This window comes from Copadichromis virginalis, linkage group LG16 (assembly GCF_057382275.1).
Source record: "Copadichromis virginalis isolate Kocher_CV1m ecotype Utaka linkage group LG16, C_Virginalis_male_GT1.1, whole genome shotgun sequence".
Taxonomy (NCBI): Eukaryota; Metazoa; Chordata; class Actinopteri; order Cichliformes; family Cichlidae; genus Copadichromis; species Copadichromis virginalis.
The window spans coordinates 31,252,066-31,279,605 of record NC_140633.1 but is presented as its reverse complement, the minus strand read 5'-3'; the positions used below and the strand labels follow the sequence as shown (position 1 = coordinate 31,279,605).

The following is a 27,540-nucleotide window of genomic DNA, read 5'->3' as shown; positions in this document are numbered from 1 at the left end:
GTTACCCAATCACCCATCAAATTACATTCTTGTTGCCTATTAGGGCTGATTTGGTTCTAAAATGTTGATTATGTCACAGATGGGTTATTCTTAAAATATACATTTCTTTATAATCAGGTCTTACCTATCGAATACATTGTGATCCACATTTATAATCCATGGTTTCTATTGACTACCGAGCTCTTCCAGTTTCCTGATGATGCATTTGTGGATAAAAAGTTGAAGGATAAAAATAATATTTTTTAGCTGTGGCACTTTCTCCAGTAAATGTAGACGACACTTGAGCAGGGGCGGCTTTTCTTTTTGAGCAATACTCAATTTACACATGGCTGAAAGGTCTCACATTCTTTCCCTCCACAGGTGGACCTGTCAAACCCCTGGATGCCCACTCTGCAAATTACATCCCCGACCATCTATTGGTGTGAGGCACCAGTTCAGCGGCCAGATCCGAGCGATGCTGCCCAAGTGTGCTCTCGAAGAGCAAAGAGACTGTGGATCGATTGCAGTATTGCCCGGAGCACTTACTGTTACTCACATCCAAACCACAAAAAACAATTTGGCTGGGCATGCCCCCACGGATATTAATAATTGAAAGGTTTCTTGGTCATACCAGGTTTATTTCAAGGAAACAAGGGCCAACCGGTGATTTTTAGCACATATTTGTTCAGAAATACACCTCCCCACAGCTCTGTGATTTCTTGCAGAGACATTACCAGAACTCTGTCCAATAATCTCCCATGTTCAATTCATTTTTCCATAAAGCTTTTAGTGCCTTATGGAAAAGGCACTAAAAGTGCTTTTAGATCATTTAAATTCGTAATTTTCTGGAAAGCAAAGCAGCGGAAGCACCAGCTTGGCTCCTCCACCTGAAATTTGGGATCTCACAAGCCTTTCAGTTTGGATCAAAAGTTGTTTTAATATTGTGAGACACAAAGGCAGTGTGCTACCAATTCTTTGCAGCTCAGAGGGTGCAAGTTCAAATTTTATTTGCCACATGCAGTGGCAGGTTGCCCTGCAGTGGAATGAACCCGCCCCCCAACCTTACAGTCAAAGACACCGATAATAACAATACTGTACTACTCAATAAGTGTTTATTGCACCATTGCCAGCACTGCTTCAGCAAGTGGTTGTGTATTGGTTCATACGCTTTCTGCTGTGCACTCGTAGTCTTTATGAATACCATCAAAAAACAGTGTGCCACAAGAGACCCTGTGCAAAAAAGCAGATGCTGTGTTTTCCACTCCTTGAAATATATTAATGACACTGTCTGTGAGAGGAGTCGGCTCATCCCGTTGAGATCCAGTGTTGGAGAGTGTGGGCACTGACCTGAACAATGCACACTTCACTCACTCCCTGGGGCGCTTTCATGCGCATTTACTCACGGCAGGGACGAGGTCATGCTGCCCTTTTAACAAAGTACTAACACACTAACAGCTCCGACACTACTGGCACACTGACTGAAACACGCACACTGCGCACACACACACATTCACGACGCACAGCCTTTCCAAAGCAGTCAGATATGACACACTTTCACCTGTGCAAAAAGACAAGAACATCGGCAGCAAGAGTGTGTTGAATACTTCAGTACATCTGCTCTCTTGCACACAGACACACTGTCACACACACTTCACATGAGCAAACACACACGCAGACAGGAAGCATCTTATCTGCTGATACTCCTTTCAGCCTCCTGGGGCCTGAGAGCTGAAATCTAGGTGCTTCTGTCTCTCGTCTGCCGTGGTTTAAGCATGTGGCACCTTCTTCCAAAGCCCATTTCTTCCCAGACAACTGCTTATCAACAAACAATTTAAGATCCAAACGTATACTGCTCTCTATACTGCTCTGACAACATTGGTCTTTTTCACTGACACTTTCTCACTTAACCTCTGTCAGGAACAATACTTCTTTCTCTTCAGGATTGCTGAAGCACTGCGTAAGCAGTCTTGAGACAATCTAAGCACAAGGCATGTCACACTGCTAAAAAAAGCAAATGCATATGTATGTAACAGCTTTCAGGTTAATTAGAAGTCATGTCTATATACAAGTACACAACTAACTCTACATGTGGAACATCCCTGTAATAGAGTTAGCACTGTTTATTTTCTTTTATTTAATAGTTATGATTTAAACTTCCACATCAAAGTTAATTGATTAATTTTAAATATAATAGACTTAAATATTGTTCTCATTCTTTCTTTTTTTTTGTTTGACAATAAATATCTTCACAGAAACCAAGAATATCTGTTTGTATGTTGCCTCACTCCATCCAGTTTGAGCTGCGATATAACGCTTGTGACAGGTACACACATGTATACATGGAAAATGCAATGATCCAAATATTTCAAAAGCGAAAGCTTGTTCATTTTTATATAAATTTTTCAGCATACCTTTCTTCCCATGTGGTTCTTCGCAGCTGTCATATAGACATGCACCCCAGGGTGACCACCCGGTGAGTAAGCAGTAATGCTGGCAGGGAATGGAGCAGTGCTGGACAGCCAAAGGAGGCTCTTCACCATCACACAGCCTAGCATTTACAGGCCTGGACACTGAACAAACAAAAGAAGCACAGGGAAGGATAAACCGACCACAAGTCAAAACACATACAGGCAGTTGTAGAGTGTGTGTGTGTGTGTGTGTGTGTGTGTGTGTGCGTGCGTGCATGCGTGCAAGTAATATGTTTTGGAATGAAAGCCAAACAAACATACTGTACGTGCTAGTTGATATGAAAGTGATTGAATGAGCATATGTGTTATCAGAGCAGTTAGTTTTGATTGGCAAGATATGTATTACTTAAAGTAAAGTCTACAACTTAAACTTTCTCACTACAGCTGGTGAGAAATAGGTTACGAGTAGAGAAAAATGCTCATTTCTAACTTAAGAGGTAAAGTGGAAGGCCAGTTCAGTCTCACAGGAAAATCTGTAACAGCTGGGTTGGTCTACTGCATAAATGTACTTTGCAATAAAGATTTTTTTTTGCCAACATGGCGGCGCGTGCACACGCAGCGGCTTCTCTCTCTACCTGAATATTGTATATTGTATATTGCATAGCTTTCTTGTTAATTTGTATTGTATTTATTTATTTAAATTTTTACTTTTTAATTATTTTATTTGCATTTTTTAATCACTCTCTTATTTAAATGTTCATTTGCTATTTCATCTAGGGTTTGAGAGTAACGAAATTTATATTCTCCGTATGTCCTGTACATGTGGCAGAATTGACAAATAAAGTTGACTTTGACTTTGACTTTGACTTTGAAAATGGTAAAATCAGGAGATACCTAGAGTTTTAGAGGGACCAATTGTAGAGGCAGGAACCAGTAACCTTGCATAACGGGAAAATATATGGTGAAGGATGTGAAAAGGTCTACCCAAAATGTGGTAATTTTGTAACTCTAACAGAATAATTTTAGTGAAATTAGAATTATGGTAAGTGTAAAACAAAAATAAAAATACAATATGAAACTATGTCTGACAGTAATATATGAAAAACTAATTGGCCCCATAACAAGGACAAAAAGTCTAAAAACAAACAGCAGAAAATGTATTGTTACACACAGAATCAAACCTCAGTCTAATGAGAGTAGTTCCCATGACAAACCAACTAAACTGTCAAAATGAAAAACAAAATAAAACAGACTAAAAAAAACCCCCAAAGAAACAAAAAAAAAAAACTTATGAAAGGCAGAATTTTAATTCCTTTTTTTTTTTCTAAAAACTGTGATGTTTTGTGTTGTGCAACAATATAGCTTTAAAACATTTTGCATGGGACTCAGCTGAGAGGGCAACGACCAGCTAAGGGAATAAACAGCAGCTCAACAGGGAGATATTAAGTCAAGACACGGTACGACCAATTCACTGCTAAGCACAGCTGACATTATTTGAAGATCACAGTCGGCTCAGCCACCTGTAATGGGCTCTGACATTAGTCTTTCTCACAGAGTAAGTGACTATTTTTTTGCCTGTCCACAACATGGGGATTTATTCAATCTAATATTCCATTTTGATGCACCTCAGCACATTACTGAGAGGCAAATTTCCATTTAAATGAGAGCCCATAGAGATATTCACTAAATGTCCACTGTGCATTTTGTCTTTTTACCAAAAGTAATTTACATGGTATTTGATCTCCTTTGTAAAATGAGATGCTTGCCTAAACACGTTGATAAAGTGCAGTATAGATCTTTCTGCTTTGCTCCCTAAATTGTGTTTTCATGTTTGCCAATTGTGTTACAGTTGTAGGCATCTAATAAAACCTGATTGAGCTCTTTATATTCTCCACATGCCTTGCAGCCACATCTGTTTATCATGTAAAACTGTACGAGTCACATCAAGGTAAACACTGAACTTGAAGTATTGATGTTGTCTCTCACATCCAGTGGTTCAAAGAGTTGCTTTCATTCGTACTCTATACTTAGCACATTCACAAATATACAAGCATTTCTCTGAACACTTCCTTCCAAAGGCAACACCTCCATCACACAGCTCAGGACTTGGGTCAGAACTATATGAAAATATGGATGGAGGCAAAGTTAACTTGTTATTATTTAATAAACTGTTGTGTTTTAAGGGGAGGCAAAGATGCGATTTGCAAAAAGAGAATCTTACAGTTGGCAGCCATTAAAAACTACCAACTGTGTTTAATTAAAAAGATAAATTAAATACTTAGTATGCATGCTAGTCTATTCTTAAAGTGATTTATAAGCCTAACTTTAATTTTGTTAATTAGAAAGTATCGCCTTTCTGTTCATAAATATTCAGTAACGGTCTATGTCTTCCTGCTGCCACAACTTGCCATATTGTGTGTGAACACACTTAGGAGGGTTAGACTGGGTTTCTGAAGTGTTGATAGAGATTTTTGTTCCTTTGCTTATCTTTTTTTTTTTTGCATCAACTTAAACATGGGCAATATGCCAAATGTAGAACAATGAAAACACAGAGACAATTCCCTTCCCCGTTGTTGTGAGCTGCAAATAAACATGTTCTGCAATAATAAAGGAATCCCAGTCAGCTAAGCTGATTAAGTTCAGGGGAGAACCCCCAGGGCCATTGCATTGGAGACCAAATTGAAATCGGTTTAACCAACAAATAAATAATCATCACTGTTGTCTAGCATTATTTGGCAGTATATCTCTTTGCAAAATTACTACAACACGTAACGACATTTTTTTTAAGGATGTGTGACAAAACAACAAAGAAGTCTTTAAACAGATGCAATTGTTGCCCCAACTGCCTGAACCAAAATAATGAATCTGACTAGATTATCCGTTTTTGGGTCATATTTTAAAGCTAGACTTTACATTATTTTCAGTCTCTACCTTCAACTGAACTTCAATATAGCTCCGGCAATAAACAAGATACATTAAACGCACGCACAAACTATATATAAAAAAGTAGTTCTTATTATTTGACTAACAGCAGTTCCTTATTTTCTTCAAGTCTGTACCTTGACTAACCTCAGATATTTATGCAGTCTGTCTACATTTTATTACAGGGCTTTAATAGTTATACATTTCCTGATATTGCAGCCACAGTTCACAGTGGGAGGGATGATAAGTTCTTCTCAGCAGTTGAATTAAAGTAATATTTCACATTTACTTCAGCTTGTATGCCATATTTGAAAAAAACCATGAAAACACACTTTCCTCCTGTCTCTCACACTTTTAGGTCTCAAATTGTTTTACTTGTTTTCTGAAAAAGGAACTAGATTTCTGTTAAAGAAAAAGTTTGCTTGGTAATAACTGGTATGTATGCATTCTACCTCCTGACCACATTATACAGATTATTATACAGAGAAAGAATATTTCATTCCACTGCTATGTTGATAACACGCAGACATTCTTATATTAGAAATTGCTGGTCACATTTTTTGTTAATTAAATTCAAATAAAAGAGGAATTCTTATCACTGGTACAGACAATCTGCATCCAACCATGAAGTCCTCCCTCAGTCCTTTATCCGTTCATGGGCTTTAGTGACGCTCAGTGTCATTCATGGTTTTGGATTTTTGTAACGGTCTTTTAAACTCGTATCAATCAGAAAGCATAGAAAAATTCAGACTGTGCAAAATGTAGCAACCAGACTTCTTACAACAACCAAGAAAAAATTATATTACACTAATCTTAAAGACTCTACACTGGCTGCCCATCACTTTAAGGATCGATTTTAAGATTTTACTTATCACTTTTAAAGGTCTTCACGGCCTGCATTCAGAATGCATGCTGAAATTGCTGTTCCTGTACCAACCGGTGCGCAGCCTCAGATCCTCAGGCAAAAACCTGTTAACTGTTCTCACCTCAGTGAGTGTTAGCTGTGAGGCCTCGCCCGTTTAGGGATGATGTGCCTGAGAAAATCTGGCTTGCCTCACCAGTTTCTTCTCTCACTGCTAAAGATTCCTTTTTATTGTAAGGCTTTGGTGTGATTTCAGTATAAATATGATATTTTTGACCTTGTTTGTTTAACTTAAACTTAACTTAAAAGAATAGATAAAGCTCAATAAAACTGAATCACAATCTTATTCTTCTAAAGTGACTTGCCCAGGTACAGTTTACTATAATAGACAATATCATATCTGTAATATACAATCCAATGTACTGTACAGGGTAAAATAAGGATTGTAGCGGAAAAAAGAGCTCAGTTCATTTAGCATCGTTACAGGTGTATTTTTTTTTTTTTTTTTTTTTTACCTTAGCCTGACTAAAAGTAGATTTTTAGTCTTGTAAATTTCCACAGTACAGTGGGGAATGACCATAGACACACTGATTTGCTTACTGAAGAGGAATATTTCCCGCAGTCTTATACAGTGGCTTGTGAGTAAGGAATATCAGTCAAAAACTGTTCTGCAAGCACTTTTTTTTTTTCATTTGAACAGTCTCATTTAATTATTCATTTATTTATTTATTTTTTAAAGCAGAAATTCAAAAACCTTTTTACTGAACAAAAGCAACATTTGTGAGATGTGTGAGAGTTAATTTCATTAGCATCTTTAGTAGCTTTCCTGGTTTAAGTGCCATTTTATATTTGCTGTCTCTTAGTTTGATAATGAATCTGCATTATTTTCTGACCAAAGAGGCCCAATGCTTGTATGTTCATGAAAAAAACTGCACTTTCACACTTTCAGAGGTACAATTAGCAATTTCTCTGTGAAGGTTCTCAGTCATCCAGGTCATGGTAGTCTAAAGAGCTTGGAAAGAAAAGTGTCTGGACTTCTTTGAGTTGCTTGAAGACGTTCCACCTCTCATCTGAGAAGCTCTTTCAGCTCTAACGTCAAATGGGGGAGAGTCCCAGATTTAAGTCCTAGGGGAGTGTCCCCCAAGGGGGTCACAGGGGTCCTGTTGATCCTCTACCTAATCACATGAGCCAAGGTGTGAAAATGGGTGTAGGTCACAATCAAAAGTTTCGGGGGAACCTGCTGTGAAACCTGGCCCCACCCTATGATGTGGTTTCCTGAGGTCAACAGGCCCAGGATGTGAGTGGGCATTGAGGCATCTGGGAAGGGATCTCAAAACTGGGTTATAGATGGCAGACAGTTGGTGTCGTAAGCCACCGCCTCTGTTCAACGATGGTCGCTCACAATGGACGTAAATGGCTTCTTTCACTCCTCTTTCAAACCATCCGTCTTCTCTGTCCAAAATGTGAACATTGGCATCCTCAACAGTGACCTTTGTCCTTGATGAACAGCCGAGTCTTGTCCCATCGAGGTGGCTCTTCTATGTCGTGTAATACGTTTACGAAGTGGCTGTTTTGTCTCTCCAATGTAGAGGTTTGAGCATTCCTCGCTACACTGTACAGCATACACTACGTTGCTACGTTTGTGTTTAGGAGTTTGGGATGAACCAGTTTTGTCTGAGTGTGTGGCTGTGTCTGAAGTACACTGGGATGTCATGCTTGAAGAAGACTCTCCTGAGTTTTTCTGATAAACCGGCAACATGGGGGAAGACAATGTTGTTGCATTTGTCTTTCTGATCCTCCCTAGTTGGTGTCTGAATAACTAAAGAAGCTTCTCGGATAAGAAGTGAAACGTCTTCAAGCAACTTAAAGAGGTAAAGAGGTCCAGACACTTTTCTTTCCAAGCTCTTTAGACAAATAACAATTTCACATGCAGAACAGTGCCCCACTGTTGGTCCAGATCTTGGCTGAACTTGGCTGAACTTGGCTGAACCCAGCGATACCAGACCACGCCGTGCAGCCGACGGGGTTCTTTTCGGTTTACCGCATGGACAGGACAATGGAGTCGGGGAAGAAAAGAGGTGGTGGAGTGTGTTTGATGGTGAACAACAGATGGTGCGACAGCACAAACATCTCCCCACTCATACGCTCTTGCTCGCCCAATCTGGAGCTTTTGATCGTTAAGTGTCGCCCTTTCTATCTCCCTCGGGAATTCACTGCGGTCATTGTTTACATTTACATTCACTGTTTACATTCCGCCTCACGCGGACTCGGACACTGCCTTATGTGAGCTACATGAGGCTCTCACACATCAACAAACACTTCACCAAGATGCCGCACTCATTGTTATGGGAGATTTAACAGAGTGAATCTCAAACGGACATTTCACAACCTTCACCAGCACATCAACTGCCCCACCCGGGGCACGAGGACATTAGACCACTGCTACACCCCGTTCAAGAACTGTTACAAGGCTCAGCCCCTGCCGGCATTTCGAAAATCGGACCATTCCGCCATCTTCCTCATGCCTGCTTACAAACAAAGGCTAAAGCAGCAACCACCAATCAGGAGGGAGGTCGCTCGCTGGACGGACCAATCGGTGGCCGCGCTGCAGGACGCACTGGATGACGCACTGGATGACGCAGACTGGGACATGTTTCGGCGCAGCTCTGATGACATCAACATGTTTACGGAAGCGGTTGTGGGATTTATCGGGAAACTAGCGGACGACACAGCAGAAAGAACTATCATCCGAACGTTTCCCAACCAGAAGCCGTGGGTGGATAAAAACATCCGCGACGCTCTGAGATCACGCACCGCTGCCTACAATGAAGGGCTTGTCTCCGGTAATATGGACCTATACAAGGCTGCGTCCTACAACGTGCGCAGCGCGGTCCGAAAGGCAAAGCAGAGCTACAGGGAAAAACTAGAGTCACAGCTACGACAGTGCGACTCTAGGAGCCTGTGGAAAGGACTGCGGACTATAACGGACTATAAACGACCAGCTTCTTCAATGATGAATGCAGATGCTTCACTGGCTGATGAGCTGAACACGTTTTATGCTCGCTTCGACGCCGCAGCAGCAATTAAAACAACAAATGGCTGCGCGCGCTCAGAGTGCACCAGTGAAGAAAATGCATTCGTCATCACAGAGCATGCCGTGAGGAACACCTTCAGGAGGGTGAACACCAGGAAGGCAGCAGGACCAGATGCAATCCCTGGCCGGGTCCTTAGAGCCTGCGCTGATCAACTAGCACCGGTGTTCACGGACATCTTCAACCTCTCCCTGGCCCAAGCTGTGGTTCCCACGTGCGTGCTTCAAACAGTCCATTATTGTCCCTGTTCCAAAGAAACAACAGCCCCGCTTGCCACAATGACTACCGTCCAGTAGCACTGACTTCAATTGTGATGAAGTGTTTTGAAAGACTGATGAGAGATCACATCACCTCTTCACTTCCTGCCACCATCGACTCACTTCAGTTTGCTTACCGGACTAATCGTTCCACAGACGATGCCATATCTCACCTGCTCCACACATCCCTGAGTCACCTGGACACTGGCAGAGGGAATTATGTTAGGATGCTGTTCGTGGACTACAGTTCAGCATTCAACACAATAATTCCCTCTAAGCTTTTCACCAAGTTGACGGATCTAGGACTCAGCTCATCACTGTGTCAGTGGATCCTCAACTTCCTCACAGACAGACCCCAATCAGTGAGGGTGGGAAAACAAGTCTCCCCCTCCATCTCACTCAGCACTGGAGTGCCTCAGGGCTGTGTTTTAAGCCCCCTGCTGTACTCACTGTACACTTATGACTGTGTAGCCACATCCGACACCACCTCCATTGTCAAGTTTGCTGACGACACTGTTGTTGTGGGCCTGATCTCCGACAACATCGAGGCGGCCTACCTGGAGGAGATTAGGAACCTGGAGACCTGGTGCCAGGAGAATAACCTCCTCCTAAACATCAGCAAGACTAAGGAGCTGATCGTGGACTTCACTACAAAGCAGGCGAGGAATTACAAACCCCTCATCATCAGTGGCACGCCAGTGGAGAGAGTGGACAGTTTCCGATACCTGGGTGTCCGCATCACTCAGGACCTGTCATGGTCCTGCCACATCAACTCCCTGGTTAAGAAAGCCCGTCAGCGTCTCTTCTTCCTCAGAAGACTTAGAGACTTCCATCTGCCACTGAAGGTGCTCAAGAACTTCTACTCCTGCACCATCGAGAGCGTCCTGACGGCAAACATCTGCACCTGGTTTGGGAACAGCACCAAGCAGGACAGACGAGATCTGCAAAGGGTGGTGCGCTCGGCAGAACGCATCATTCATTCAGAGCTCCCTGACCTGCTGTCCATCTACACCAAGCGGTGCAAGTCCAAAGCTAGGAAGATTATGATGGACCTCTCCCATCCCAACAATGGACTCTTCTCACTGTTGAGGTCTGGGAAGCGCTTCCGCTCCCTTAAGGCCAAAACAGAGAGAATGAGGAGGAGCTTCTTCCCCCAGGCTATTCGGGGCCTGAACCAGGTGTAGGACTGGACTCTCCCAAACACGTCACTATAAGACTGGACTCTCACACACGTCACCACACATTTCCTATAATCCTATAATTCCTATAATTTATAATCCTTATCTTTATAATCTCTTCTGCTATTTGCACATTCTTTACTGTAAATTCCTAAGTTAATTTGTAAATTTTTGTAGTAAACTGTAAATTGTAAATATTGTAAAACTTTTCTTCTGTCATTTAATGGTCCGGCATTGTACAGCTACAAGCATTTCACCCCCATGTCATACTGTGTATGGTTGTGTGTGTGTGACAAATAAAATTTGAATTTGAGATCTTATATTGTATTGTACCTTGGTAAAAGACTCTTTCTAGTTGTACTTAGAACACATATCAGTTACAGCAATGAAGAATGTTTATCATTTTTTGTTTCGTACCTAAAACTATTTTGGATTTGATGGCAACAACATGTCTCTTAAAAGGCTGGAAAAGTAAGTGGTACTAAAAAGAAACAGCTGGAGGAACATTTTGCAACTAGTTAGTTTAATTAGCAACCGGTCAGTACCATGACTGAATATAAAAAGAACATCTTAGAGAGACAAAGCTTTTCAGAGGTAGAGATGATAGAGCTTCAACAATGTGCAAAAAAAACTGTGTGTGTAAATTTTGGAACAATTTAAGACATCAAATTGTGGATATCCCATCATTTACAGTACATAATATCATCAAAACATTCAGAGAATCTGGAGAAATCAAGAGAGAAGGCTGTAGATCCACACTGGTTGCCCATGATCCTATGGCTCTCAGGCCTCGCTGTATTAAAAGCAGTCATAATTGCATCATGGAAATCACTGCATGGGCTCAAGAACACTTCAGAAATCATTGTCTGTGAGTGCAGTTCAGCGTGCCATCCACAAATGCAGGCTAAAGCTCTATCATGCAAAGAAGAAGCCATATGTGAACGTGATTCATAAATGCCACCATGCTGTCTGGGCCAAAGCTCATTTAAAATGGACTGAGGGAAAGTGCAAAACTCTTCTGTGGTCAGAATTGAAATTTGAAGTGCTTTCTGTAAAATATGGATGTCGTGCCCTCTGAACTAAAGAGGAGAGGCAGCGACGAGCTTGTTATCAGTGCTCACTGAAAAAGCCTGCATCTTTGATAGTATGGGGGTCCATCAGTGCACCTTCGTACATTCAGACGACCCCCGTACCTTTCACATCAATGCTTAAAGGCATACGCTGGTTTTACAGCTACATACGCTCCTTTTTTCAAGGATGACCCTTGCATATTTCAGCAAGACGATGCTAAACCATGTGTTGTAGCTGCTGGAAAAGCATAGCTTTGTAGCAGAAGACTCCTGGTGCCTGCAGTACACACCTTCCCCCAACTGAAAACACTTGATGTATGATGGAGTGCAAAATATGACAGCAAACACCCAGGACTGTTGAGCACCTAGAATCTTTTATCAGGCAAGAAAAGGGCAACACTCCTCTTCTTAAAGTCCAGCAACAGGTTTTCTTGGCTCCCAGATATTTACAGACTATTGTTTAAAGGTTTTATTTACATTTTTTAATTTACATTTAAAACAGCATCCAAATATTGTGGGAATTAGGTTTGTATTTTTCTGCTCATTGCATTCACCTTAATAATGTAAACCACAAACAAACCATGGAAAATTATTTATGGTGCATCTCTTGAGTCACTGTGTTTTTCCAGCAAGCCCAAGGTCAACTGAAATAAAGGCATTTTTCCCCTTACCCTCCTTTCTGTGATGTGGTGCTGAGGCATCAGGGACTTGAACACAGTAGGGCTTCCTGGTCTGGATGCCCCCTCCACATAAAAGGCTGATGTTTGCCAGTCTCCGGTTCTGCTGGCTCAGTAAGGGTAGAATCCGACATTCGCCCCAGTCAGTGGTCCTCCACACATACCTAACAGAGCATGCAAGGATGCTAATTAGTTATATTTGCAATGTTAATGAGTTAAAAGCTGATAAATTGAATCAGTGATGGAGCCACTGTTTGATATGTATTACAAAAAGTCAACACTTGCTTATGTATTTTCAAAAACAAAGTTGTAATCCATTAAGAAATAAATTGATAAATGATCGTACTTAAGAAGGATAAAGCCTCAGTATACACAAAGCCGTGCCAGTTGCTTTCAAAGAGTCACACAAAGCAAAAGACAAATTAGTGAGAGCAGTCTCTGGCAAAAGCATCTCTCACAGTATGTCAGAAGAAGGGGGTGTGGGGGTGGGGGGTGATTATTTTGATTTCAAAACTTCTAAACAAATGTTTGGTTTCATCTATGAAAAATGCAGTGATGCAGAAAGCAATAATATTTGAGGAGTTTACCAGAACAACAGCCTGTAGTAATCTATCAAATGCTTAATTTCCGTAATGAGTTTTCCCTAATCATGTAAATCCTCTGCTCTCAGGCACTCAGTGTAGATTCAGCAAATAAAACAAAATCTACCAGCAGGGAAAGTAATTCTCCATTGACTACTTTGTTGTGTGCATGTTATATTAGCTAAATCCTATCGTAACCCAAATGCCCCAATACAATGGCATTCTGTCAAGGCCTCTTTTTATCATGTCATGTCTATGGGGCTCCCTACAGTACACAAGATTATTGTGGCTGCCACAAGATAATTAAAATGATGCTAAAAAAAACAGTGTGCACAAATCAATTCAATAGTAAAGTCATAAATATTTTAACCTCTAGGCTTTCTCTCATAATTATTAAGGTGAATTTGTTCCAAGAAGCCAAATTAAAAACCCTCATTTGGTCCTCAAGTTTATCGTGCATTGGTGAAACTGCAAATGAAAAGAACGTTCATTTGAAGATTGTGGCCTTAAGAAGCAATAAAGATGATCTCTATTTAAAAAATAAATAAAAAATTACCTGGGGCAGTTTGGAAGTAAATCGCCTATGATATTGCAAGCTTCTTTTTCCTCAAGGGCAGGACATCGCTTCCCCCCGCCAACTGTGATCTGAGTCATGATCCGTGACCGGAGGCGGTAGCCAGGGGATAGGTCGGTGGACCGGCAGGTCTTAGAGCAGGGGCTCCACGATGACCAATCGGATGTCTGACAGTCTTTGGGGATCACGCATGTTTGGAAGGTCAGTGGGGATTTGTCCTTCGTACAGAGGCTGCAGATTGAGGAGAGTAAATTACTGTCACGTCAAGGAAATTTTATTTCATAACATGATATCTTTGTGACCCCTTTAAAGTTTGAGAGTGCAGTTGTACACAAAGCAAGCTATAAATAGATGTTGTTGGAATTTAATTGGATTTGCCGATGGAGAGGTATGAGACCCTATGACCAAGTGGTTATGTTGATTTGTTGTTGAATAAATGACCTTTACTTCTTCCACTCAAGAATTTAAAGTACATCCTGTTAACACAGATCTCAAGACAAAGTCAATCTTTTACACAAGTGCCACAAAGAGCTGATATGCTCACTCAGAGATGTTAACCAAGCACAAGCACAAGTCATTAGTCATGATTTTAATGCTATTATCCCATTAAACTGCTGCTGCTGCTGCTGCTGCTGTTCAACCCACTATAGTGCCAAACCATGTAACTGACCCATACGTCCTCTGCATGATAGTCTTTTGTGTGACAAAAACTAAAAGAGTGACATGGAAATAAATGGAAATGAGAGTTTAAAAAAACAACAACAATATCACATGGCACAAACACTGATCTCCTGGGGAAAAGTACAGTCAACTTGTACCAGTAGTAAATCTGGGACTGCCAAGAATTGACTTTTGTCGCTCTATCAGAAAAAAGCTCTATCAGCAAAAGCTCATGTGTGATCTATTTCACCACTGTATAATGACCCCATAAATGAAGTCATAACCCAGTGAGCCATCTGGGTGGTGGTGGTAAGCCTAAATCAGCCATATCCTTAGCTACGATAACCAGACTATGGCCATTTAATAGGCTAATCCCAAACGAAAAGCACGTGTTTTCTCATCCAATTACAGTTTTTGTTGGCTAATCTTGGAAGTTGAATTAGTCAGGTTATTGAGATACAAGATAATTTTTAGACTTTCTCCTTGTAATGAGGCTGTAAGTTGAGAAAAATGAAGCACAATACACGTGGGAAATCTATTTCAAAAGCGCCACACCTCCTTAGATAAAATAAGTGCTAATCAAGCAATGCAAAATAAAATCCTTTTTTCAAACCACACACACAAAAAAAAAACATGTCAATGAAAAGAGATGTGTGGCAAGATAAACGACTTTTAAACTACTCTGTCCAAAATGGCAACAAGCAAGAGCAATCACAAGAAAATTGATATGACAATTAAATGCTGTACAACTTCAATGTAGTATGCCTTATTATAAATAAAAAAGCAATATGGAGCAATAAAAAGGCTTAATTGAAACAACATGATTGAAATGTGGTCCCTGAAACAATGATGGCAGTCAGAAATGGATTTTAACAGCCAGCTAATAGTGACACTTTACACCAAGAAAATGGTATGGTGGCATTTAATCAATGTAATATACATGCAATGATTTTCTTTCTGTATGAGAAAAACAAAACAAAGCAAAAAAACACAAGACAGAATGTTGTTTGTTACTGTGTATTTGTGTTTGTGTGTGTGTGAGACACAGCATGTGTAGGTGTGCATTTGTGTGTGCTCTGCTTTTTGCTTTGTGTGCGAGTACGTGCAGAAAAATCCATTCTTATCAAATCCAAATACCAAGGTTAGCTCTAACAGCAGAGAGTGGAACGGGGCAACACTTGACATTTAACACAATAATGCCTCCCTTCCTTGCTGAAATGCTGGTCAAACATCAGCCCTCATATAATCTAGTAATAATTGAATAAATAACCACCATCAATAAAAACCATTTTATTTCACTGAATACATCTCATGAGAGGTGGTGAGCATTGATTACGCCTCTCTTTTATTAAAAAAAATGTCCATTAGGATTATTTTGCCTGACAGACAACAACATTCAGCTCCTATAATTTTTAAAACTCTCCACACGCTTTATCAGAGGAAAAGTAAACTGATGAAAGAGAAACAAACTACAGGTATTTCCTTTCATTATTAAACCTGCAAACATTTCCGCTTGGATACAGTACAAAAAAAAAAAAAACACACAAGAAGAAAGAAATATTATACAGCACTGCTGTTTTCATATGAGAACAAATCAGGTGCACCACAACATTTATCACACCTTGAAATCCAGAAAATTAGAATCGGGGGTTCTATTTGGTGCAAATTATTAGAATGTCCTTAGGGGGTAACAGGTGGAATCAGTCTTTCTATACCATTGAGGTATGTGGTCTGACAGAGGGAAAAATGGGTTTGTGGATCCCAGTGGGAAAAAGAAACGAAAAGCAAACTTTTTTACATGTATTGTTGATTTCAAAGAACTGCCGATTCTTCCAGGATTGATTGCCCCAGCAATGTCAGCCTTAGAGCAGTGCATCTGAAAAACAGTTTCTTGTAAAACCTGCATTTTATTCTAGGATGAACAAACTGTCTTTGTCAAACTGTAAGTGTATACTATCTGATAAATATTTCAGAAATTTGAAAATCATGGGGGATGTGTCAGGAGAAAGTATTTTGCCAATGAACCATAGGGGGAGAGAAGGGTTTTTTTTTTTTGCAGTGGGGGGTTAAATAATGTACTCTGGAAAGACAAATCCAGCATACAACTTTTTGACGGTGGTTAAAGTAGATGTGTTTGGCGCAGACCAAAGACAGCTTTCAAAAAGAGCATTTTTCAACCAACTGTGAAGGATGGCAAAGAAAATGTTATAGATTCTAATGCAGCACAGTGCCGGGGACCTGAAGATTTAAAGTACAGTAAGAAATCTACCAAGAAAAGTTTAAACGATCGTGCAACTGATGGAATTTTGCATTGAAGAGTTGTGAAGTGGTAGGGTGGCCACTTTGGGGGCATAATGAATGAAAAAGGCACAAGTATTCCTAATTTTTGTGAAAAATGCATCAATATGTCTCAACTTCAATCCACATTACCATATTAAGATGATTTTCCTATTCTTTATGGTTTGAAGCATGTTGCTTACCTCAGCATAGCATTTTTGCCATCACTTCTTGTACAGCGAACATGTCGTGTCTGGTATCCCACTTCTAGTTCCCACGACGCGGGGTACTTAATGTGCGCATGAGCAAGGTGGTGGTGGGTGTGATGGAAATGCTGGTGAGAAGCTAGTGTGTGCAGCGTGGCTGTGTTGTTCTCGTTGGACATAGTACTGAAGTCCACTGTGGTCCTTCCACTTAATAGCGCATCCTTGTGATGGGGCATTCGGCACTCACTCCAGGCCCCTACTTTAAGGCTGTACTGGTACTCGTCCTCCCCAGCCGGGCAGTCAACATGGCTGGAACAAGTCCTGGTCTCAGTTAGGTTGGGGCAGTTTGCCCCTCCATACATTGATGTGGCCAGAACATGTCGAGTCCGATGCTGCAGGCCAGCACCGCAGGTTTTGCTGCAACTTGACCAAGAGTTGAAGTCTGAAACCACACAGTCCTGGGGGCAGGGGACAAGGCATGCCTGCTCCACAGGTGGTTTTTGGGAAAAGAATTCACATATCCTCGAACTGACTGTGGTCCGATTTGAGGTGCGTACGCAGTAGACTTTGCGCCTCTGGATCCCATGCTGTGCTGTAATGCACTCAGTTGCCCTCAACTTGAGCTCATTGGAAAAGAAAGGAACAAGAACACAGCTCCCCCACTCTGACGCCTCCCACTCGAAGAGGTCCTGGTGCCAGTCGCAGACTTTAAAACACTGTCTCTGGCTTTCTGGTTTCTCCATGTGATGGCAGTGGGAGTGATGGGTGGTCCAGCCCTCCATGTGGATGCACCATATTGTCCTTGTCTGAACCCCACCAGAGCCACACTCCTCACCGGTACACTGACCCCACTGGCCTGCAGCAAAGAAAAAACACACAGAGAGGGCATTTTCATTAAAAACTGAAGCTTTAGGGGAAAAATGATTTAAATTGCAGCAATCTGGCAGCTTGCAATCAAGCAAAATTCAAGGCCATTCACTTAACCTCCATGATTGCTTTATTCATGAACTGAGGAAAAAAGGAACAAAGGAACACAAAGTAATCAAACCAGTGGCGGACATCAATATAAAGAAAATACAAGATCAGTTTCTTTGTCACAAGGGATTAAATTCAATTGATCAGTATTTTTGGTCATGTATAGTATGGTTAGGAGTTCACTTGGGTATTATGATAAGATATGCTATTAACTTGAATTATGCGGGCCGTTATTATCATTATTATAATTTGTATTATTACTTCATTACAACAAAGCCTCTCCTTTAACAGTAAAAGCATGCAAATGCTTAAATGTAATGTCTGCAAAGGTGAAATGGTGTACAATGGTGATTTTAAGAGATCTTTCAAACAAAAATGATAAATTAGATGCTTTTGAACTTGTTTAACAAACCATAAGGTTGAATTGTCTTAATATGTCAATCAATTAACCAGTGCTAGCAACATTTAGGAAAGAAATTTCTGCTTAATAATTAAGGAAATGTAATATTGATCACTCAAAAGGGTCAGCTCACAAACACCCAGTCAGATATTTTTGTCTCAGAAGATCTGAGTCACCTGCTTTCAAAGAACTATGTGAAATGGCAATGAACTCTTTACTCACATTAAGGGATGGTGGCAAATAATGGGTGTAAATTCAGAGGCACACAAATAAATATAATTAATATTTGATGACCCTTGTTGTTGTGAACACAGAAATTCTTTGGTTCACATCAGGTAACTATAACCCAAAAAGTTAGAAAGAAATGGGTGTGTTAGGGGAGTGGCTCAAAGCTAAGACATTAATCCAGAGGACTAGGGTGTCTAACCTGTGTCGGGACTTTTTCAGTTTCTTGTTAATTAGCTAAGGGCTGCATCAGACCCTCATCATTTTATTCAAATAGGACTTTTTTTAAAATTAATGAGCCAATCATATTTGTAGTTAAATATGTGACAAATATATTGATGAATATTACCAAAAAGAGTTGTATCAGATGCTGGGGTTATTTTCTTCATCTGGGGTTTTAGTTACAAACAATGCAGTGACATTTGTATTTAAATGTAACAAATATATAGATTATGTCTCAACAAAAACAGTAGCCGATTGTCGGTTTTTATAAAATGTTAAGTTTTGAATACCAAGCCCAACAAATCTTAAATACATTTTTAACCTCTTTGTCCTCATCATTAAAAGAAGTAGACATAAATCAATTTCCTGATATGATGTGATTATCTTTGTCAGTCACGTTCTTAGTTATTTTGCCACATGCTATGAAAAAGATAATTTGATTCATTTCTTCTAATTGGAATTAAATTGATGTAATAATGAGATCCTACTGCTTCCCAAATTGCTTTCGAATGACAACCTGTTCAAACTGTTTTATGTCTTTTCATGCCAGAGAAATCTGTTGTTAACACTTTGCTTCCTGGCCTATAGCTAGCATTTTAAGGCTCCTTTGTTTGTTTGCTTAATGTAGGAATAGTCTAAAGTACACATTTTTATTCACAGTTCATTGAAGCACAATGTTGAGTTTCTTTGTCCTGGCACTGTGATGCTAATGAGACTGTCACTAATATATTATTCTGATCAAAGATCATAGATCATGTTTGCATCAAAGGTACAACGTATCAAACTGAAAATGCTGCTGCTGCTGAAGCTCTAAAGGTAGAAATACAGTTGATTGTGATACCATGTTTCTTTTTGTTGTTTGCTTGTTTCTTCTAACACTTTATTTTTGTTCTTTTTGTTAAGATAAAAAAATCAAACACAAGAAAGGGCATTTCTTTTCACTTGTTTTCAAAAAAATCAAAACATAAACACAAAAATAAACAAGAAAACAAATGAGATGTTTTATTTCATTGGTATGTTGGACTTGAGTGTCCTATTGGCTCTCTTTGGCTATTTGCTCACTTATGTTTGCACAGAACTCTTCAAAATAAAGTTTCTTTCTCTTTGCCGTTAAACAGTGAAAAAAACGCATGGGGGCATATTGAGAAACAAAGACAGACCCAGTAATTGCTTCAGAATTTGATTAAAAAAAAGAATGACAGAGTGTTTTAATCTTCCAACAGACCCACTCCCAGAACCACATCACGTATTGGCCACTGCAAGTCATACAGAGCATTTAAACTTAACATATTATGCAACTTTAATTTACAGTGAGATTTTAACACTGCAAGGATGAATAAATGAATTCCTGATTTGGCTAAAAACTCAAAAAAAGCTAAGTGCAGCATTTTAGATGGAAATAAACATATGGAGTTGTATATACATTTTCATGTAAAGAGGTGCAATTACCTTATCGTTTGTGTCTGGTTCAGTAAACACAGAGGTTGTTAAATGTAATTTGAATGTTTTCTGCATATTTCAAAGTGAAAAAAGTTTGCACCGTCTGTGCTTCATTAGACGTGCAGTTTGGCTTGTTTATTTGCCTTTTTATACCTCATTGGAGATACCATAATGATTTGGGATTAAGCAGAGGTTTATTGGAGAGGGGCTGTGGTTGTTTCTGTTACAGCACTACTTTACTCACTACTTACACTTTGGGACCTTTACACTTCAGTCAAAGCTGCCAAGAGTTCAGAAGTTACAGAAATACAATTTGAATAGTTAGTCAAAATTAAGGTTACAGATGTTCAGGGTCGCAAGCACCCATGTTTCTTCCAAGTATGCATACAGCCTTTGTGGTCACTAGTGGCACTCTTTCATGATAAACACCCTTTCATCGGCATGACCACCTTTGCTCAGTAGTGCTGTTTTCAAACTGTGCCAGGGTGTGAGTGCTTGATTTATGGAGGTGTGATTGGGAGTGATTCTGCTGCAAGGGGAGCCAGCTAACACAAGCACTAGTTCATCTTCTAAGCTCTGAATAATCACTCTCTCGATCTGTCAGCATCAGCATCTGTCAGCCCCTCAGGAGGAACCAGTTGCCCACAGCTCCTTCATTCCCGTCGCACTTAGTCACCTTGCTCACACCTCTGGGGGCCCCGGCACCCATTGAGCTCCTGCTATATTTACCATTCAGTTTGAAAACTGAAATTGAATGAAGCAAAAGCAGATAAGCAGACATCACTACATTATGGGAAAATGCAGAAATTAAACTTAGCCAGTGTAGTGTGACTGAACACGTATTATCTTCCTCAGCAGCGTTCAGTTCAACCCTTAAGTTAGACAAATGATGCTAAAGCTGTACGATAATAGCAAGTAACACAACAAAAGCAATTTCCACTCTGCCCCGAAACCAGACAGATGAGGGAAAGAAGCAGCAAAGAAAAGAGCAATAAACTGTCTCCTAAACAGCAACCGCACTCGCTACTGTTGAAATGCTTGGCTCTCTTGTCCATTTAATTACATTTGGTAAAAGCATCACTGATTCAGGTCAGTGGGGAAAAAAACACCCTGTAGGATCACAGGCTGGTGTACTTGCTGTATGAACTTCTTTCGGCTATTTTAGGTTTGTTAATGTATAACCTACAGAAATGCATATATGTATATGGATCTATCTATCAATCTATCTAAATTTAGAAATATTATTGGCTTTTTTCAGCTTGATTAGATAGATGCAGTGAAGACTGACAGGAAAGCAGAGGGAAAGAGAGGGGGAGACATGCAGCAAAAGGCTGTGGGTCAGACTCGAACCCGGGGCGGCCACCTGCTATGGTCGCCTGCTCAGCCCACTGAGCTAAACTGGCACCCCAAATGCATATATTTTTATTATTTATATTATTTTAGACAACCAAACACTATTCTGTAAAGACATGGTGGTATTTTTTCCTTGGTATACTGCCTTTAAAATCTAAGTCTAAGAGTATTTTTGTTGGCCTATGACTGATTATATAGTCTATCTTCTGTACTTTTTCAAACATTTGTGTAAATAATAGTATATAAAACTTGTTTTGGGCAAGCTTCTTAATTAAACTATTTCACTGTTGGTAATATTTGATTATCGGTCATTCTCTTATCATGCTGCAGCTTTTCGTACATTTCCTCACAAGGATGTAGTGAATTTACTTGCCATCCATCTTCAACTTATCTCCCTCAGTTAAGCTTCACTGTTTGTACACATGCGTCCTTTGTCACAACACTTTTAATTAAATACCTATGCCACCGAGCCTAATTATGCGCAAAGCTATCCCCAGTGACACACTTCCATCAGTTGTAATTTATGAGCACTGTGGTTCATATTCACTTATAACATTAATATATGCAGAAATTCATCAAATTATCATCAGCCACTCGATCCATCTCCCGAAGGCCTGAATCAGCTCATTTCTCCTTACATGCTACACAAACACGAATGCGCAGTGTTTATGTAGCAGGTTAGAAGGACATCCGGAGAAAAATATGTGCAAAATATCATCATCAGGCAAATTAAGTGACAATAACACTGATGACCCCGAGCTAAAAATAAAAACTGTGTGATGATAAAAAATGAGCCACTTCTGAGAGATGTTTGACCTTCGCGCTTGAATATAAATCATATATTTCCATAAATGCTCAATAAGTGAATGTATTATAGCACTTTTGTTTTGGATTGACAATGAGATACTTAATGTGCTTGGATTATCTGCAGGGGAAAAGCATCAAATGTAGCTTTAACATCCCAAACTTATGAATTATGTTCCTTGGGGCTGCAGTACTATACACAATGCCCCACTAAGCTTTTGTTATAATTTAGTATTCAGGCCCACAGCATCCATGCCAGACCTACTTGAATAGCTAATCACTTTTTAAATGGCCAACAGTATAAACACTAGACAACACTAACACATGCTGTGCCCACTGAGTGATGTAATGCCCACTTGGGCCAATCCATAAAAGTAAATAAATAAATAAACACTGTAAGACTATCCAGTTTTTGACCAAAGAATGTGCTTTTAAAATAAAATATAATGTTTAGCAAAGAGGAAAATCAAACATCCCTGCATGACACTGAAAAAAGATACAATAAAAACCCTAAAGTAGGAAACCACTGTCCTCTGTTCTGATTTATGTTTTTTTTTTTTTAAATCCAAGCTCCGATAAATCTTGATGATGAAGATTTCTAAGTGGATGATCAATCATGACTTCTTCAGAGTTATCACACAGTGAAGTGAGGAGATTTTCAAAAATGCATGGCAGGCAAACAGCAAAGTATGGTTCACCCCTGAGAAATAATAACCATCATAACAAAGCTATGCTCCTTCTGATATATTATATTTCTATTTCCCAGATATTTTCATTTTTTAACTAAAGCAAAACAAACTACTTAGTGGTGTTTCAGGCTCTAGAAATAATAGTACTTTGTGCACTACGGAAAATAACTGCACATCAGTTATAGGTATAAGGCTACAAAAATAAATAACAGGAATCTACAGTATGACCAGCTTGTGTTCAAATCATTTTTTAATTTTCTTTCTTTTTTCTGTTTAGAAGCACGTACAAACTTTTGTTTTCTGACTATTTATCTATCGATCAATATTGGAAGGTTAGTGGTTCGATTCCTGGCTGCTCCAGTCTGCCTCCCAAATATCCTTGGGTCAGACACAAACCCCAAGATTCTCTCCTGTTACACATCCCAAAGGAACTCTATTGGATTAAGATCTGGTGATGTGCACACTGTGGTCAGCAATAATGATCAGGTAAGCTGTGGTGTTAAAATGAAGGTCAATTGGTAATAAGAACCCTAAACCATGCCAAGACAATGTCCCCACACCATTACACTAACTGCAACTCCAGCCATTGATACAAGGTTAGATGGATCCATGTTTTTTGAACCAAATTTGCATAAGACCAGAAAATTTTTTCCAGTATTCTCTTATGCAATTTTGGTGAACCTGGCAGAAGGGGCAAATGTTGTGGTCTTTACCATGATGTGCATTCGGAGTTGCACATATCTTGGTTGTAACTAGTGGTCGATTGATTTACTTCCTGTCACCATCTTTTTTAGATCATTCTCTGTAAACCCTAGACATGCTTGTGTGGGAAAACCCAAGCAAACCAGCCCATGTGGTACCAACAACCATGTCGCATTTACCCTCCTAGGACCTGGCGTCCACATTTGTGGACATCACATTTTGGGTTATTTAGACCAAAATACTGAATGTTGCTCAAAAGGGCCTGATGTCCACTTACGAGGACATTATACTGTCCCTTTTCTATTGATTCTTTGTTTTTACATTCATCGGGTCCCAATCAGCCCAAATATCAAAGAGAAATTAAAAATGCATGCTATGAAAGAGTTCGGGTCTTAGGAGGTTAAGTCACTTAATAACCTTAGTTCCCAAGTCTGATACTCAGTATGATCTTTACCAGGTCACTGTCTTCATCATGTCTACATGTCTAAATGCAGTAATTTCCTGTCCTGTCATTGGGTGATTCAATATTTATGGTAACAAAGAGTTGAATAGGCGTACCTAAAAAAGTGGCAAGTGATTTAAATAGTTATGCATTATTCTTTCTGTTGTTTTTCCCTTATATAGATGTATCTGTGTGATGAAATCAAATATTATTTTTCAGTTGTGATCACCTTATTTTCCCTTCTAACAGTCATTTTTCCTTGCCAATTGTTGAGTTGCTTGTCTATATATTTAACCTGCCCACGGGTGAGAGCTCTCAGAGAATTTTAAATGGTTGCTGCTGAAAACAGTTTTCTGTTTGTTAAGTCAAGAAAGCAAACAAGCTGTAGGTGGCAGACATATTTGAAATAGCACACACAGAAACCTTTTTTTCCTGGCTTTCTATAGCTTCCTAATAGAGATCCTGGACTGACTTATTACAGGTTGCCTACTGACTGAGTTGTATGAAGATAGTTTCTTTATATTTGAGTCTTAGTGTATTTCTATAGACACTATCATTTTGTAGATAGACCCATTCCTCCTTGGGATGATAACAATTAACTTTCAAATATAATTGCTGATATCTTTGCATATATGATGACACTGTGAGACATGGCTTTTATACTAAAATAAGTAGCATAAAATACTGTGGAACTAGGGCCGTTAAAGGATTTAAAAGTCAGCGAAAGAGGACAGATTCCTGTAAGTTTTCTTCCTTAAAATTTTTTTTAAAACCAAAAGGTCCAAAAAAGAAAAAAAAAAGAAAAAAAGAAAACTGTTTAGGTGACCAGAGGGTATTTGGTCATGTGTCATATGATGTCAAAACAACACAACAGGGAACTCATTTTTCTTTCCTCAGTTTGAGCGATGAATCCAGTGACATTTCCTTTTAGCAGCGTTGGCATGTCATGCTGTCATACTAAAAATACGCCAATGTTTACACTCAGAAAGAACTTCTTCTCCCCACAGAATCAATGCTTGGTCATTCTATTAACTAGCCTTGCGAGACATGGTAGTTCATCTACCAAGCGGATATTGTATTTCCTCTAAGATCTCATTTATATACATAGATCCCACTTTGATTGTTTGTGAGATCCCCAGAGGGGTGCTCTTGCTGAAATCAATGTGTTTACACTTATAAATGCCACAGTACTTTAGTCAGCATCACTTTAAAATGTGAAAACAACAGTGGGGGATGTGAGGTGTGCTATGCCTCTGCAGTGATCAGAATCTTTTTCCGTGTAATTGCTTGTCTCATGTGGTCTTCTCAAGTCCCTGTGCCAGCCTATGTAGAGGTGACAAGTAATTGGATAGGATGTCATTCACTTCTCTGTCTCACTGCCTTCCGCTGACCTGGGATTTCTCTCTTAAGCACAGGAGCAGAACTAATGGCCGTATCTACAGACAGCAACCTGAGGAAAGACCCTGGTGTTTAGATAATGCAGGTGACCAGGGCATGAAAGAACAGAGATAAAGTGACAATTGTATCGCTGACAAATTTAAAATTGCACCCATGGCAACTGTTATGATGCAGTCCCTGGGGGAATTTGTGTATATCGTACAAGATTTAATTCTCTGCCCAACATCAAAAGAAAATCCATTAGATAAAACTGGAATACCAGCAGGGGAAACTGGGGATAAACTAGATTTAAGACTATGAATAAATACTAATCTTAATTGGTTGAAGGGGGCCATGACAAGGTTGCCTTCATGGCTAAAAACATCTGCTGTAACTTAATTTGAGAGCTGATTAATGATGTACCCGAGTGGCTTTCCTTGAGGTGCTCTTAGACTGAGAAGCAAGCAGCAATTCCTGAAGTGCTTCTCTGCGATTTTGTCTGAGGAGAATGCACTCCAAATCATTGGTTTAAGTTGAGGTTTAGACGACTAAATTGCCAGGTAATTGTCAACAAAATAAAAGCTAATTAATTTGGTAAAACATTATTCATACTAGAATATTTTCAACCGATTCTTGTAACATGTAGTAGCTTTCGTTAGCTATACAGCGTTTTTAACCACTGGCTTTATTCTTTTTATAGTTGCAGCTTTACTGTTTGCTTCAGTCTCACCACTTTTATCAACCAATCTTATCAACTCAACCTTTTTCCATTTGCAGCAGACAGCTTCCTTTTCAGGGAAAAGCTTTGATGCCCACTGCACACTACCTGCCATGTACCAAATAGCAATCAGACAAAGTTACAAGAGTTGATGGAAAGCAAAACAGAGGTAAGAGCAGAGTGAGCTGTGGGCTTACGGGTTGCCACAGTCACTTCAAATCAACACTAATATTCCTTCATGTGGCTAGATGTACAAATAGGGAACTCTTGTGAACACATTCACCATAACAGTTTTATATAGTAACAGACCTTTTTGATGACAGATTTGCTTTGTAGCAGGGCAAGCATAGGTGAAACTACTAGCGCTCGGCTCCCTTAAGTATTCCTATAAGCTTTAGGAGTAAACCAATGTTAGTGCAGGACCTTTGTGAAGTGGAATTTAGCCATTATTAAAACATATTATTTTAGGTTCACTACCAGTTGCAAAATATGAAGTCATCACTTGCAAATTCAATAACACACTCAAGTAGAAATGAGCAGCCAAGTGAACAAAGCAGCCACCATGGACATGAGTGTGTGACTCATAGGCTGAATTTTACTTGCACATATTAGGCCGTGTATCTTTGGATGTTCTGACAACTCTCACCGATTTACTTTGATGACAGAAAAGATTGACTAACCAAAGAATTCTAAAGCAAGTAGGTGTATTTAACACTTGTCTGGGGCAAAAAGACAAGATTTGCAAACTTTATGTTCAAATATTTTGAAAACTGTCATGTCAGACTGTTTTGCACAGGCTGAATTCAGCTTTGAAGGTAGAGCTGAGTCCTGCAGTAATTGTAGAGCAGACACTGTCACATGCACAGTAGCTAATTTGTACACTTTGTTGTACATGCACAATGACAATAAAGGGCTATTCTATTCTATTCTATTCTATTTTAGTTATATATGGAAGGTCTTTTCGAATTCGCAAACAAGTATGAGTGGCAGTGAATATCGGCACCTGCAAAATAACACTATTTCCTTATGACTATGTTTTATCAATCTTGCTGCACATGCTATAGATCGGATCTCATAGCCCCAGCAAATATCTCCCAAGAGTTGAACACAAGAGCTCTAAAAGTTCATTCAAGAATCTGAAGGTCACTCTTGGTGTGAAAAATCAAACCTCCATGGAATGGGTGCCAATAAAAACCCTTTAGCTATACAAAACCCACAGCCAAACTAAAAACTACAGTCTTCCGATGAAAAAGCAACCATTTGGGGTTTTGTTTTTGGTTTTGTTTTGTTTGCTGGGACCCTTAAGACTCGGTACTTAGTGGTCACTGACAAGACTATTTATTCTATATCGTATCAATTAGTGTTTTAAAGCTATGTAAGGCTGTCTCTCAAAGGGTTGAAGTTAAAGTTTCAGCAGGATAATGATCCTATGCACACTGGCAAATCTACC

The 27,540-nt window shown here is 39.6% G+C and overlaps 1 protein-coding gene across 1 annotated transcript in view; it reads right to left on the bottom strand.

The window, feature by feature from the left end:
- The window catches only part of thsd7ba (thrombospondin, type I, domain containing 7Ba), a 196,946-nt gene that overhangs the window by 98,388 nt on the left and 71,018 nt on the right, over positions 1–27,540 (bottom strand). The window contains exons 4-7 of the mRNA XM_085434400.1: positions 16,741–17,599; positions 13,583–13,831; positions 12,440–12,609; positions 2,391–2,549 (exon numbers count right to left, since the gene is read on the bottom strand). Of these exons, the coding sequence (XP_085290526.1) occupies positions 2,391–2,549; positions 12,440–12,609; positions 13,583–13,831; positions 16,741–17,599 (1,437 nt within the window). The remainder of the gene's footprint in view (positions 1–2,390; positions 2,550–12,439; positions 12,610–13,582; positions 13,832–16,740; positions 17,600–27,540) is intronic.